Below are 15205 nucleotides of genomic sequence, written 5' to 3' on the forward strand. Positions count from 1 at the left end.
GGAGTATCAGGTGGCCTGAAGGAGCCTGGAAGGATCAGCCTCCAGCCTTACTCCTGGGCCCCTCTTTCTGAGGGCTCTCCCTAGCTCCACTCCCTTGACATTCATTACACACTATTAACAACTATATTTATGGGATCCCTGGGTGGTGCAGCGGTTTGGCGCCTGCCTTTGGCCCAGGGCGCGATCCTGGAGACCCGGGATCAAATCCCACGTCGGGCTCCCGGTGCATGGAGCCTGCTTCTCCCTCTGCCTGTGTCTCTGCCTCTCTCTCTCAATCTGTGTGACTATCGTAAATAAAAATAAATAAATAAATAAATAATAAAAACTATATTTACCCTTCAGTGAGCATCTCTTTTACTGCTTGCATCTCTACTGTACTTGAGTTTGTTTGTTTTTTTTTTTTTTTTTACTTAAGTGAGTTTTTTTTTAAAGATTTTATTTAGGGATTCCTGGGTGGCCCAGCAGTTGAGCGTCTGCCTTCTGCTCCCAGCATGATCCTGGAGTCCCAAGATCAAGTCCCGCATCAGGCTCCCTGCATGGAGCCTGCTTCTCCCTCCTCCTGTGTCTCTGCCTCTCTCTCTCTCTATGTCTATCATGAATAAATAAATAAATCTTTTTTAAAAAAAGTATCTTTTAAAATAATGAGACACAGAGAGAAAGAGAGAGAGAGAGAGAGAGAGGCAGAGACACAGGCAGAGGGAGAAGCAGGCTCCATGCCAGGAACCCGACACGGGACCCGACACGGGATTCCAGGATGGCTCCCCAGGCCAAAGGCAGGCGCCAAACCGCTGAGCCACCCAGGGATCCCCTAAAAAGATACTTTAAAAAAAAAAAAAAGATCTTATTTATTTATTTGAGAGAGAGATAGAGATAGATCATGAGTACAAGTGGGGGAAGGCAGAGGGAGAAGCAGACTCCCCGCCGAGCAGGGAGCCCGATATGGGACTCAATCCCAGAATCCTGGGATCATGACCTGAGCTGAAGGCAGACACTTGACTGACAGCCAACCAGGCGCCCCTTCAGTAAGTTTTAAGGCAAGTATTGGGTGGAAGCCCACTAACTTGAAACAATAATAGCAGCTCAACGTTTTTTGAATGTTTACCGTGTGCCAGGTAGTAGGTGCTTTATGGCTAGTTCTCACCACAAACTCATTACAGGCCCCGCTAAAACTCTTCATTTTATTTATTACCATATGGTAAAACTATTTATATGGTATATAATTCTATAAATTTTAATAGTTTTCTTTTTTTTTTTTTAATTTTTATTTATTTATGATAGTCACAGAGAGAGAGAGAGAGGCGCAGAGACACAGGCAGAGGGAGAAGCAGGCTCCATGCACCGGGAGCCCGACGTGGGAGTCGATCCCGGAGACCCAGGATCGCGCCCTGGGCCAAAGGCAGGCGCCAAACGGCTGCGCCACCCAGGGATCCCATAATTCTATAAATTTTAATCCATGTATAGATCTGTGCAACTACCACTAAAATCAAGATATGGAATAGGCACATCACCCAATAACCTTTCTATCCCGAACCCACCACTTTATACTTCTCCCTCCTATCAGTTTGCTGTTACTATAGTTTTGTTTTTTTCAAGAATATCACATGCTAAGACTGAATGTTTATGTTCCCCCAAAAGTCATATGTTAAAATCTTAACTCCCAGTGTGATGGTATGTGGAGATGGAACATTTGGTAGGTGATTAAGGCATGAGAACAGAGCCCTTTTGAATGGGATTACTGGTCTTACAAAAGAGACCCCAGAGAGCTCCCTAGGTCCTTCTGCCATGTGAAGACAGCGATCTATGAATGAGGAGGCAAGCTCTCACCAAATACCAAATCTGCCAACAACCTTGATCTTATACTTCTAGCCTCCAGAACTATGAGAAATAAACATTTATTTATCCAGTCTACAGTAATTTTGTTACTGTGCCAGAATAGACTAAGACATCATATAAATGGAATCATACAGTATGTAACCTTTTGAGACTGGCTTTCCACTCAGCCAATGTCTTTGAGATTCATCCAAAGTGGTGCATGTATCAGTAGTTCACTCCTTTTTATGGTTGAGTAGTAAGTCCTTGCATAGATATGCCACCAGTTGTTAATCCTTTGGGTTGTTTCTAGTTTTTCATGATTATGGATAGAGTTGCTATAAACCTTTGTGTATAGTTTTATGTGAACATAAGCCTTCATTTCTCCAGAGTAAATACCTGGGAATGGGGTTGCTGGGTTAGATGGTGAATGTATGTTTATAAGATACTACCAAACTGTTTTCCAGAGTGACTATACCTTTTACATTCACAAGAAGAATGCATGAGTCCCAGTTGCTCCATATCCTTGTCAACATTTTATTCTCAGTATATTTTATTTTAGCCACTTAAAAAAATGATTTAATTTAATTTAATTTATTCATGAGAGACACAGAGAGAGGCAGAAGGAGAAGCAGGCTTCCCATGGGGAGCCCGATGCAGGACTCAATACCAGGACCCTGGGATCATGACCCGAGCTGAAGGCAGATGCTCAACCACTTAGCCACCCAGATGTCCCATACCTTAGCTGTTCCAGTAGGAGTGTAGTGGTATCTCGTTGTGGATTTCATTTGTATCACTCTAGTGGTTTAAAAGACCACTAAACATTCAGTGTCTGAATGTCTTTTAATGTGTTTATTTGCCCTCTGTATATACTCTTTGGTGAAGTATCTGTTTAAGCCTTTTGTCCATTTTTATTTTTTATTTATTTATTTGAGAGAGCAGAGACAGAGCACACAAGCAGTGGGGAGGGGCAGAGGGAGAAGGAGAAACAGACTCTGCTGAACAGGGAGCCTGACACAGGGCTTGATCCCAGGACCCCAGGACCATGACCTGAGCCAAAGGCAGATGCTTAACTGACTGAGCCACCCAGGCATCCTTGCTCATTAAAAAAAAAAAAAAAAAAAAAAAAAAAAAATTAACTATTTAGTTTTTAGAGTTTTTGTATGTATTCTACATATAAGTCCTTTGCTGCATATGTGATTTGCAAAGATTTTCTTCCAGGCTATGGCTTGTCTTTTCATTCTTTAAAAAATATCTTTCACAGAGAAAAAGTTTTTAATTTTGGTGAAATTCAAATTAAAATTTACCAATTTTTTTAAACGGATCATGCTTTTGGTGTCAAACCTAAGAACTTTCTGCCTAAACTCAGGTAAACCCCAGTCATGAAGATTTTCTCCCCTCTTCTCCTCTAAATGTTTTACAGTTTTACATTTTAGACCTAAAATCCATTTTGAGTTGAGTGTGTAGTCTTCTGTGTTTAACTTCTTTCAATTAGCATAATGTTTTGGTGATTCATCCATGTTGTGTGTATCAGTATGTCTTACTATAGTTTCTTTTTGTTGCTGAGTAGTATTCCACAGTATGGATGTAGCAGAATTTATTTATCTGCTCATCAGTTAATGGACAATGAGTTATTTAGTTTGGGATTATTCTAAATAATGCTGCTACAAACATTATTGTACAAGTTTTAGTGTGAACATATGTTTTCAACTCTCTTGGGTATATATGTTGGAGTGTAATTGTTGGTTTATAAGGTTAAGTTTAACTTTTTGAGAAATTGCCAAACCGTTTTCCATAGCAGCTGCACTATTTTACATTTCCACCAGCAATGTATGAGGGTTCCAATTTCTCTACCTCTTCACTGATGCTTGTTTTTGTCCTTAAAAAAGTTTTAACTATAGCCATTGGTTATTTATTGTGTGATGTGGTATCTCAAAATCATGGATGGTTTTGATTTGTATTTCCCTAAAGACTAATGATATAGGCATATTTCCATATGCTTATTGACCATTTGTATGTCTTCTACAAAGAAATGTCTATTTAAATCATTTCCCTATTATCTAATTGAGTTGTGCTTTTATTGTCAAGTTGTAAGAGAGCTTTATATATTCTTGACATTAAATCCTTATTCAGATATGATTCACAAATACTTTCTCCCATTCTGTGAGTTGCTTTTTCATTTTCTTAATAGTATCCCTGATACCCAAAAGTTGTACATTTTGAAGTCTAATTTATTTTTATTTTGATTACTTGTGCTTTAATTATCATAACTATAAAACCATTGCTTAATACCAAGGTCATGCATATGTTTCTTTCTAAGAGTTCCTTCTAATAGCTAAAACTAATTACATTAAGGTCTTTGGTTCATTTTTTAGTTAATTTTTAAATACAGAGTGAGGTAGGAATCCAAATTCATTCTTTTCCATGTGGATATTTAATTGTTCCAATATCATTTGTTGAAAAGACTATTCTTTTTCCATTGAATGATCATGGTACCCTTGTCAAAAGTCAACTGACCATAAATAAATGTATGGGCTTATTTCTGGACTCTAAATTTGATTCCATTGGTCTATATACCCATCCTAATGCTAGTACCATAGCTTTTTTTTCAGTAGTATAATTAATTAATTAATTAATTAATTAATTAATTAATTTTAAAGATTTTATTTATTTATTCATGAGAGACACAGAGAGAGGTAGAGACGCAGGTAGATGGAGAAGCAGGCTCCATGCAGGGAGCCCGACATGGGACTCAATGCCGGGACTCTAGGATCATGCCCTGGGCCGAAGGGAGGTGCTCAACCACTGAGCCACCCAGGCGTCCCTCAGTAGTATAATTTAAAGTTAATTTTAGTCTATGATGTGATGTAAGGATAGAGGGTCATTTTTCTTCACAAAGAGCTCCTATTTTTCTTCAGAACTATTTGTTGAAAGACTATCTTTTATATCCGTTGAAAATCAACTGTCCATGTAAGTGCGGGTCTATTTCTGGACTCTATTTTGTTTCATTGATACCTATAGCAGGAGTTGAAAACCTTTTTCTTTCATAAAAAGTCAACTAGTAAATGCTTTTGGCTTTGTGGGCCATACAGTTTCTTCTCAACTACTCAACTTTGCCGTTGTACCATGAAAAGCATAGACAATATGTAGTTGAATGAGTGTGGCTATGTTTCAGTAAAACTTTATTTACTGGGTAGATGGGTAGTAGGATTTAGCCCACATATCACTGTTTGCTAACTCCTGATCTATGCTACTATTCATATGCCAATACCACTCTCTTGATTACTATAGCTTTATAGAAAGTCTTGAGATCAGGCAGGATGAGTCCTCCAAAGTTGATTTTTTCAAAAATTATTTTGGTTATTCTAGGTTCTCTGCCTTTTCATGTAAATTTTAGGATCAGCTTGACAATATTTTTTAAAATCCTATCATTTTTGAGGGGCACCTGGGTGCTTCAGTTGGTGAACCATCTGCCTTTGGCTCAGGTCTTGATCTCAGGGCTGTGGGGATTGAGCCCCGCTTTGGGCTCCCTGCTCAGCAGGGGGTCTGCTTATCCCTCTTCTTTTTCCCCTCCCCCCACCCTGCTCATGCTCTCTCTCTCTCTCAAATAAATAAATAAAATCTTAAAAGCAAAACAAAACAAATTTAAAAACTAGCATTTTGATTGAGATTGCATTGAATCTATAAATCAGTCTCGGAAAAACTGACATTGTAACACTATTAAGTCTTCTAATCCATGAACAATGTCTGTATTTTTTTTTAAGATTTATTATTGACTTTAGAGAGAGACAGAGTATGTGCGTACATGCGCGCGCGCGCGCGCGCGCACACACACACGGAAGGGGGAGGGGCAGATGGGGAAGGAGAGAGATGGCTCTCTAGCAGACTCCCTACTGAGTGAAGAACCCAAATTGGGGCTCAGTCCCACAACCCTGAGATCATGACCTGAGCCAAAAATCAAGAGTTAGACACTTAACCAACTGAGCCACCCGAGCACCCCACAATGGCTGTATTTCTATTTACTTACATCTTCTTTAGTTTTCTCTTGCAATGTTATGTAGTATTTGGTATATAGGTCTTTAATATCCTTTGTTAATTCTGAGATTACTTGATTATTGTAAATGGAATTTTAAAATTTCATTTTCTAATTGTTCACTGCTAATACATAGAAATGCAGCTGATTTTTGTGTATGACCTTATAACTTGCAACCCTGATAAATCTACTTATTAATTCTACCAGCTAGCTATTATGTAGAATTGTCTACATACATGATCACATTGTCCATAAATTTTTTTAAAGATTTTATTTATTCATGAGAGACACACAGAGAGAGAGAGAGAGAGAGAGAAGCAGAGGAGCCCAATGTGGAATTCAATCCTGGGACTCCAGGATCATGCCCTGGGCTGAAGGCAGGCGCTAAACCGCTGAGTCACCCAGGGATCCCCCGTCCATAAATTTTTTATAAAAAATTCCTCCTTTCTAATCTACATGCCTTTTTCTTGCTTTATTTCATTAGCAAGGATCTCTAGTACAGTGTTGAATAGAAGAGATGAGAACAGGCATCATTGTTTTTCCCTGATTTTAAGTAGAAAACACTGAACTTTTTACCATTGAATATGATATTAGCTTTAGATTTTTTGATAGCTGTTCTTTCTTTTTTAAGATTTATTTTATTTTGGGGGGGAGGGGCAGCAGGAGAAGGAAGGAGAGAGTCCCAAGCAGGCTCCACACAGCATAGAGCTGGACTCGGGTCTCGATCTCATGACCCTGAGATCACAACCCAAGCTGAAATCAAGAGTTGGATGTTTAAGCAACTCAACCACCCAGGCACCCTGAGTTTTTGAAAGCTGCTCTTAATCAGGTTGAAGAAGTTCTATTCTATTCCTAGTTTGCTGATGACTTTTATCATTAATGGGTGTTGTGTTTTCTCAAATGCTCTGGCTGTTTTTTTATTTTAAAATAATTTCAAATCTACAGAACAATACAAAGAACTTCTTTATCCCTTTCACCTAGAGACCTCCATTCAGGTTAGCAACTGCCTGAATCATGAGAAAAAGATCTAATCCAGGATTGCAGATGTACTTAACTGTCAGGTCATTTTAGTCTCCTCCCATCAGGAATAGTTTGTCAGTCCTTTCTTGACCTTTATAACTTTGACATTTTCAAAGAATAGAGGCCAGTCATCTTGTAGAATGCCTCTTGTTTCAGGTTTGCCTAATGTTTCATCATGATTAGATTCATATTCTGCATTTTGGCAGAAATATCACCAAAGTGATATTATGCTCTTGATAAGTCAGATTGTGGAATATTTGCACACCTTGATATCTGTTCTCTGAATTAATTATTACTATGACAGTTGCCAAATGGAGAATTTTCTAATTCCATCATTTCTTCTACATTTGTTAGGTGGCATTCTCCTATGACAAATGCCTTTCTGGGGTGCCTAGGTGGCTTAGTTGGTTAGGGGTGTCTGCCTTTGGCTCAGGTCATAATCTCGGGGCTCTGGGATCAAGTCCCAGATCAGGCTCCCTGCTCAGGGACTCAGGGACTCTGCTTCTCCCTTTCCCTCTGCCCCTCCCCTCCCACTCATGCTTTCTCTTGCTCTCTCTCTCTCTCAAATAAATAAATAAATAAATAAATAAATAAAATCTAAAAAAAAAAAAAGAAAATGCCTTTCTTCTCATTTGTTCACTTATTTATTTGTATCAGTATGGATTTGTGGATTCTTATTTCATTTTAAGAAGGGATATATTTATTATTACCATTTTTTGTTTTGAAGTTCAAATTATATTGGAGTTAAACAGTGGAAACCGTTCCAGTTGGTTCCTGTGTCCTTTTGACAAGCCCCCACCATCCCTTACTTTCTTGTACAACATGCTTCAGGCTACTCTTGCACTTTCTCAGGACCAGCTCTAGAATCATCAATTTTCTCCAAGGAGCTCTAATTCTTATTTAATGAAGAATAATATCTAGAAACCAAAATCTGAGCACTAAGTGTGCTCTGTGCAATGTGTGTCACTGTTCCCAGGTCCTCCCAGTGGACAGAGATAAGAAATATGTATGTATATACAAACACACACAGAGACCTACAAACATGTTTATATTTATTTCCGTATCTGTCTCTCTCTATATTGAAACCATACACTATACTAATAACTTCAATCCCTGTCCAACACTATAGGCTTCATTTTGGTTTTCCCTGGCTCTTTTCTCTAACAGTGAGAAATCTGGCTCCCATTATCCTCAGTATGTTTACTTATATGCTCAAACCCTTTGCAAGCAACCAATCACTCCATCATGTTGGGCCACCTGCCTCACTAAGTCACCTGCTTCACAAAGGCCCTGACTGCTCTCCTTGCTTGGGTCTGATTAATGGCTTTTTCACTGAATTATTAAGGAAGGACAAAAGAAAGGAAGGAAAAAGGAAGGAAGGAAGGAAAGATATAGAAAACAACACCATTATTGAACCTTTATAGGCAAGGAGTGAATTGCAGATAGAGGAAAAGACAGAAAAAAAAGAAAGTATTTTGTCCAGGCTATGGTCCCTAATATAGCGAGGAAATAACCACTACATTGGCCTATTATCCCCTGTGGAGCCAGAGATGTCCCTGCTCATAACATTCAAGGGCATGAGGAAATACATAACTCTGTCAGAGGTCAAATAGGGATATAGATATTGGGATTTTCCTCTTTTCTCTCCCTGTCTTTATTTATTTTTTTAAATTTTTATTTATTTTATGATAGTCACAGAGAGAGAGAGGCAGAGACACAGGCAGAGGGAGAAGCAGGCTCCATGCACCGGGAGCCCGACGTGGGATTCGATCCCGGGTCTCCAGGATCGCACCCTGGGCCAAAGGTAGGCGCCAAACCGCTGCACCACCCAGGGATCCCTCTCTCCCTGTCTTTAAACAAGAATGCTGCCTCACATTCCTGAATGCCAAGCCCCACTCTTCCTCTAGTTCCTCCTTGGCAGAAAAATAGTTACATGGTTTGACAGTTTAAAAAAAAGTATATATATTTTTAAGTTCTCTGGGCAGAATGTATTTACATCTTCATGCTTTTCTATAGATAAATACCATAGAATCATTACCTTGAACCTCTGACTCCGACAAAAACTGATGCAGGTTTGTATGGTAAGTTTGTTAGATGTTTTACTGGCACCAGTTAGAGGAGGTGGGTTTCCATGATCCTTGTAGCAGCCAAGGTTTCCAGGCACTGGAGAAAAAAGAGAAAAGAATTTCACAATATCTGGCTGTGAAACACAGAGAAGGGACAGCAATTTGTGCCAGGTACTTTCATCTCAGCTGATATTTCTACTCCTAAGGTACGCATAAATAATAAGCAACAAATTTTAAAAATGGAAGTCTTAAGTGTCCTCTGGTAAATGCCATGTTTCTGTTTTATTTTGAAGTGTATGTGAGGCCCAGTTCACCTTTAATTAATCTGTTCAATATTGATAGAATTGAGCATTGAAGAGAACTAGGAACAGTTTCCCCAAAATAGAGAAGCTGCAATACGTAAATTACGTTTCAGAGTCCCTAGAGGGCAGGAAAAGCCCTTGGAAGCCCTTTATCCTATGCCTTGTGCCTCCCCTTGTTCGTTCTTTCCTTTTTTTTTTTTTTAAAGATTTATTTATTTATTTATTTATTTATTTGAGAGAGGGGGGCAAGAGGGAAGGAGACATAGCATGTGAATAGGGGGAGGGGCAGAGAGAGAGAATCTTCAAGCTGTGTGCAGAGCCTGACATGGGGCTCAATCCCACAATCTATGAGATCACGATCTGAGCTGAAACCAGGAGTTGGACCCTTAACTGAGCCACCAAGCACCCCTCCCTTCTTTTTTTTTTTTTTTTTTTTAGGATTTTCTTTATTTATTCATGACAGACACACAGAGAGAGTGGCAGAAACTTAGGCAGAGGGAGATGTGGGAATCAATCCCCAGACCCAGGATCACACCCTGAGCCAAAGGCAGATGGTCAACTGCTGAGCCACCCAGGCATCACCCCTCCCCTTATTCTTTAAAAAACTCCATAAATGGGTTTCCCCAAGTGCCTTCAGTGAGTGTATTAGTTTCCTATAGCTGCTGTAAAATCACTATAAATGTAGTGGCTTTACACAGCATAAATTCATTATCTTATAGTTCAGGAGGTCAGAAGTACTAAATGAACCTTACAGACTGAAATTCGTATTTCCTTTTGCTTCTAGCATCATATCACCTTCTCTGACTCTGATTTTCCTGCCTCTGTTATAAGGACCTCTGTGATGACATTGGGTCTACCTGGATAATTCAGGATAATCTCCCCATCTCAAAATCTTTAACTTGATCACATCTGCAAATCCCTAATGCCACGTAAGGTAACATATTAAAAGATTCCAGGGATTACAACATAGACATTTTGGGAAGCCATTATTCAGTCTATCACAGTGAACATACTAGTGTTGCACAACCATATAATTGGATGGTTTTGTCTAGTAAAAAACAAAAAGCTGTATCTGAGAAAAAAGAAATCTGAATATATGTATCAACTGTGGTAGACAGCTTTCAAAGATGGGACTCAGTGATCACTACCCTCCTGGTGTTCATGCCATCACAGAAACCCCTCTTTTTTTTCTTTTTAAAGATTTTATTAATTTGTCCATGAGAAACAAAGAGAGAGGCAGAGACATGGGCAGAGGGAGAAGCAGGCCTCCCCCGCGACCTGAGCCAAAGGCAGATGCTCAACCACTGAGCCACCCAGGTGTCCAAATCCCCTTTCTTGAGTGTAAGTTGGATTAGTGACTTTCTTTTGACCAACAGAATGTGAAAAGGTTGATAGGATGCCAGTTTTGTGATTAGGTTATAAGAGACTGTGACTTCTGTCTTGCTAGTAGACTCTCTCTTGCCTTCTTGGCTTATATACTTTGATAGAACAATACACTCTGTCATAGAGGCCATGTGGCAAGGAACTGAGGGTGTCCTTCAGCTAACAGCCAGCAAGAAACCAAGACTTTTAGTTTCTGCAAAGACTGAATCCTACTGACAATTATGCATGCTTGAGATAGATTCTTCCCCATTGCAGCCTTCAGATGAGACCCCAGTCCTGGCAGACACTGTGAGTATAGCCTTGTAAAAAACCTGGAAGCAGAGGACCCAGCTAAGCCACGTCTAGATTTCCTGACCCATAAAAAATAAGACAATAAATGTGCATCATTTTAAGTAATTAAGTTCCAAGATAGTTTGCTGTACAGTAATAGATAACTAATACACCTACATAATACATACTAAATACATTTATTGAATGAAGGAATTAACTCATTGTGGGCCATGGACAAATCAACTTCTCTAGACCTTAGTATTCCATGTGTTATTAATTAATGAATCACTCCACTATCAAATGAAGCTCTTTCCCTTACTTTCTCTGTTTGGGTCCTCACAGTTTATGTAACTGAAGATATAATAAGACATGAATGAGTCCTGGTCTTAGAAGCACTTCTAGGTCAGTTAAGAGTTACATGTTATCCAATTCCAAAATGAGTCACATATAAGCTCCTAAAAAGCATTTTTCTTTATGTTTAAGACTAGAAAACAGGGGCGCCTGGCTGGGTCAGTCAGTGAGGTGTCTGACTTTTGATCTTGGGGTTGTAGGGTTCAAGCTCCACATTGGGTATAGAGATTACTTAAAAAAAATTTTTTTTAAAGATTTTATTTATTCATAGAGAGGCAAAGACACAGGCAGAGGGAGCAGGCTCCATGCAGGGAGCCCAATGTGGGATTCGATCCCAGGATTCCAGGATCATACCCAGAGCCAGAGGCAGAAGCTCAATGGCTGAGACACCCAGGTGTCCCTAAAAAATTTTTTCTAAAGATTTTATTTGTTTATTCATGAGAGACATGGAAGGAGAGGCAGAATCATAGGCAGAGAGAGAAGTAGGCTCCCTGTAGGGAGCCTGATGCAGGACTCAATCCCAGAACCCCTGGATCATGACCTGAGTCAAATGCAGACACTCAACCACTGATTCACCCAGGTGCTCCAAAAATAAAATTAAAAAAAAAAAAAGGGGGGGATGCTGGGGTGGCTAGGGGTTGAGAGCCTCCTTTCAGCTCAGGGCATGATCCTGGGTCCAGGGATCAAGTCCCACGACGGGCTTTCTGTGAGGGGCCTGCTTCTCCCTCTGCCTGTGTCTCTGCCTCTCTTTCTCTCTGTGTGTCTCTCAAGAATAAAAAATAAAATCTTAAAAAAAAAAAGACTAGAAAACAACATGGTCCAGTTTAACAAGTTTTACATCCACATTAGCCTGTTGGCACATAAAACTAAAAATATATGTGTGTATCTGTGTGTATGTATATACACATACTTTTAAATTTTTGCTATCATCTAATATCTAACCAGTTCCTGTTAAATTGGCAGGAAGAACCCCTGATAACCCCAAGAGTCACCCTTCCCCCTCCAGCCAAGTGGTTACCCTTCTCCCTTGCGTCACACATGGTTCAAATAAAACAAATGTGGCTCACCACACAAATGTTAAAATGCATCTTTTGGAAACAAACCAAATCTCTACAGTGGCAAATGTAAATGGAAAAGCTCTAGGCAGTAGGACTCTGGTGTTCAGTGGCGGCCTGGCTTGGGAATGGCTAGGCTTTAGAGTTTAAACGAATGCAGTGAGTTAAGCATCTCTAGTCGGGGACATATCCTATAAGCCGAATATTTTTTTTTTTTAAGCCGAGTATGTTAAAGGGAACTTGCATATGGAAACCCAAGGCATGCATTCAAAGGTTCTTAATAAGAACTACTTGATCAAAAAAAAAAAAAAAAAAAAAGAACTACTTGATCATCATCATCCTGGTCATTTACTCTGATTTTTGTCTCATTTATCCTATTATGATCAGAAGTGAGCATGTTATTATGTATTAGTTTATAGAAAGCCCAAGGCACATAATCGTAAATGTTAAGATTAGACATAAACAAGGCTATGGGTTGCATTAATGCAGCTGGAACTTATAAGCTTCATTCACGTTTTGATGAGCAAATCCAGGCAGCTCATGTTCCAATGGGGCAGTGAGATAGATCCCTAGAAGTCAGACTATACCATGCTGCAGCACCATCCATCTGAGTATCAATGGCCTGAGGAATCATGCTTGTCATGCCTAAGTCAATCACTTGCCAGATACCATGAAATCTACCTCCCAAAATACTGCAGATGTTTGTTCATATCTCTCTCTCAGACCCACCACCACCTCCCCAGGTTAGGTCACTGTCTCCTCCCACTTAGACTACTGCATTGGCCTCCTATCCTCTCCCTGTTTCTAGGTGCACCCTTATTTTAATCTAGTTAGTACACTGCAACCAAAATAATCTTTACTGTATATTCCAGGCAAAAGGAAGGGAAAGAAAGGAAGAAACGACATTGGCCTTTGCAGGAACAAAAAGAGTAAGGGTGACCAATGACAGAGAAGGGAAAAGTAAGCTGCAGAGGTACACAGGGGCCCTGCCTAAAACCTTCAAAGTCCCTCAGGATGAAGTCCAAACTCTCTCACATGGTACACAAGGCCCCACCTAATCTATGCTCCTCACTCCCCTTCCTCTCCACCTTTAGTATAACCACTCTCTCTATCCCTCAACTCACGTTCTAGATGAAAGCCAAATTAAACAATAGTGTATTTGCAAATTTCCCCACTCCACATTCCTCTCTGGCCTCTGAACTTTCATACATGCTCTTTCCTTGGCTTAGAATACTTTCTCCTGGGACGCCTGGGTGGCTCAGCGGTTGAGCGTCTGCCTTTGGCCCAGGGCATGATCCTGGAGACCCTGGATCGAGTCCCGCATCAGGCTCCCTGCATGGAGCCTGCTTCTCCTTCTGCCTGTGTCTCTGCCTCTGTGTGTGTCTCTCATGAATAAATAAATAAAATCTTTAAAAAAAAAAGAATACTTTCTCTCTTTCTGTGCCGATAGCACTCTTGCAAACATGATGAACGTTTCTAAAACCCACTGGACTTTCTGCAAGAAGTATGGCGAGCACTAACCCTACAAAGTGACACAGTACAAGAAAGGCAAAGATTCTCTTTATGCCCAGGGAAAGTGGCATTATGACAGGAAGCAGAGTGGCTATGGTGGGCAGACTAAGCCGATTTTATGTAAAAAGGCTAACACTACAAAGAAGATTGTGCTAAGGCTTGAATGTGTTGAGCCCAACTGCAGATCTAAGAGAATCCTGGCTGTTAAGAGATTCAAGCATTTTGAACTAGGAGGAGATAAGAAGAGAAAGGGCCAAGTGATCCAGTTCTAAGCTTCATATTTTGTTATGAAGACATAAAATCTTGAGGTTATGTTCACTTCAATTGGTTGCAGTTGTTCTTTTCAAGAGGGAAATAAATTAGTGCCGTCAATAAAATTCCCCTTGTGGGGCAATTTATGCTTAAAAAAACTCAAACTCTATCCTGCTTAACATTGCAGCCTGAGCACTATTTCCCCTGGGGAGCATCCTTCTACCCTGCAAATAAGGTTATATGCTCCTGCTGTGTAGTTCTGTAGCAGCTTAGGCTACACTTGATTCTAAACACCTGTTCATGTGTCTCTTTCCCCAATTAACTAACTAACCATGAATGACTTAAGGGTAGGACTGTATCTTCCACACACCATCGTATTCCAGGGGCCTAACCTAGTAAGGTCCCGGTCACAGAGCCAGTGCTCTAAAACTGTACGCTAGATGCACAGGCATGTTCTGTATCACCAGCTGGAATCACCAAATGAGTGGGTAAAGGTACTTCTTAGGTGGCAGTAAAGGAATAGAGCAAGATGTAAGTAAAAGGCGGAGCCAACCTGCATAACAACAGTCACTTAAAGCTAGTGACCACTGGTTCTGACTCCTGCCTTCACGTGGTCCTTTTTGGCTATTAGAAACACTATTCAAATGAATAATAGTGAAAGGGAATATAAGGGAAGGGAGAAGAAATGTGTGGGAAATATCAGAAAGGGAGACAGAACATAAAGACTTCTAACTCTGGGAAATGAACTAGGGGTGGTGGAGGGGGAGGAGGGCGGGGGGTGGGGGTGAATGGGTGACGGGCACTGAGGGGGACACTTGACGGGATGAGCACTGGGTGTTATTCTGTATGTTGGTAAAACGAACACCAATAAAAATTAATTTATTAAAAAAAAAAGAAACACTATTCAAGATAACAGTTTTCCATAAAGGTTAATGTGAAAATTTAAAGTTTTATTCTCATCATTTTGGAAAGAAACTTTCTAAAATGCATTAGCTATTTCTTAAAAAAAGAAAAACAACTCACTTTAAATTTCTTTTTTTTTTTTTTTTCACTTTAAATTTCTCTTGGTGGCTTGAGGTCATCAAATGTGCTTCACCAAACAGCCCCGGCCTGGTGTGCTTTTTTTTTTTTTTTTTTTTTTTTGCGTTATTG

General features: G+C 39.9%; 1 protein-coding gene and 1 pseudogene across 5 annotated transcripts in view; one reads left to right on the forward strand and one right to left on the reverse strand.

Annotated features, from left to right (window-relative positions):
* KREMEN1 (kringle containing transmembrane protein 1) overlaps nucleotides 1–15205 on the reverse strand; it is a 70734-nt gene that overhangs the window by 19049 nt on the left and 36480 nt on the right. For all 5 annotated transcript variants that reach the window (XM_055322810.1, XM_055322811.1, XM_055322812.1 and 2 more), the window contains exon 4: nucleotides 8901–9025. In XM_055322810.1, the coding sequence (XP_055178785.1) occupies nucleotides 8901–9025 (125 nt within the window). The remainder of the gene's footprint in view (nucleotides 1–8900; nucleotides 9026–15205) is intronic.
* LOC129507963 (60S ribosomal protein L36a-like) lies at nucleotides 13753–14073 on the forward strand (annotated as a pseudogene).

The sequence above is a fragment of the Nyctereutes procyonoides genome, unplaced genomic scaffold (assembly GCF_905146905.1).
Source record: "Nyctereutes procyonoides isolate TBG_1078 unplaced genomic scaffold, NYPRO_anot_genome, whole genome shotgun sequence".
Classification (NCBI taxonomy): domain Eukaryota; kingdom Metazoa; phylum Chordata; class Mammalia; order Carnivora; family Canidae; genus Nyctereutes; species Nyctereutes procyonoides.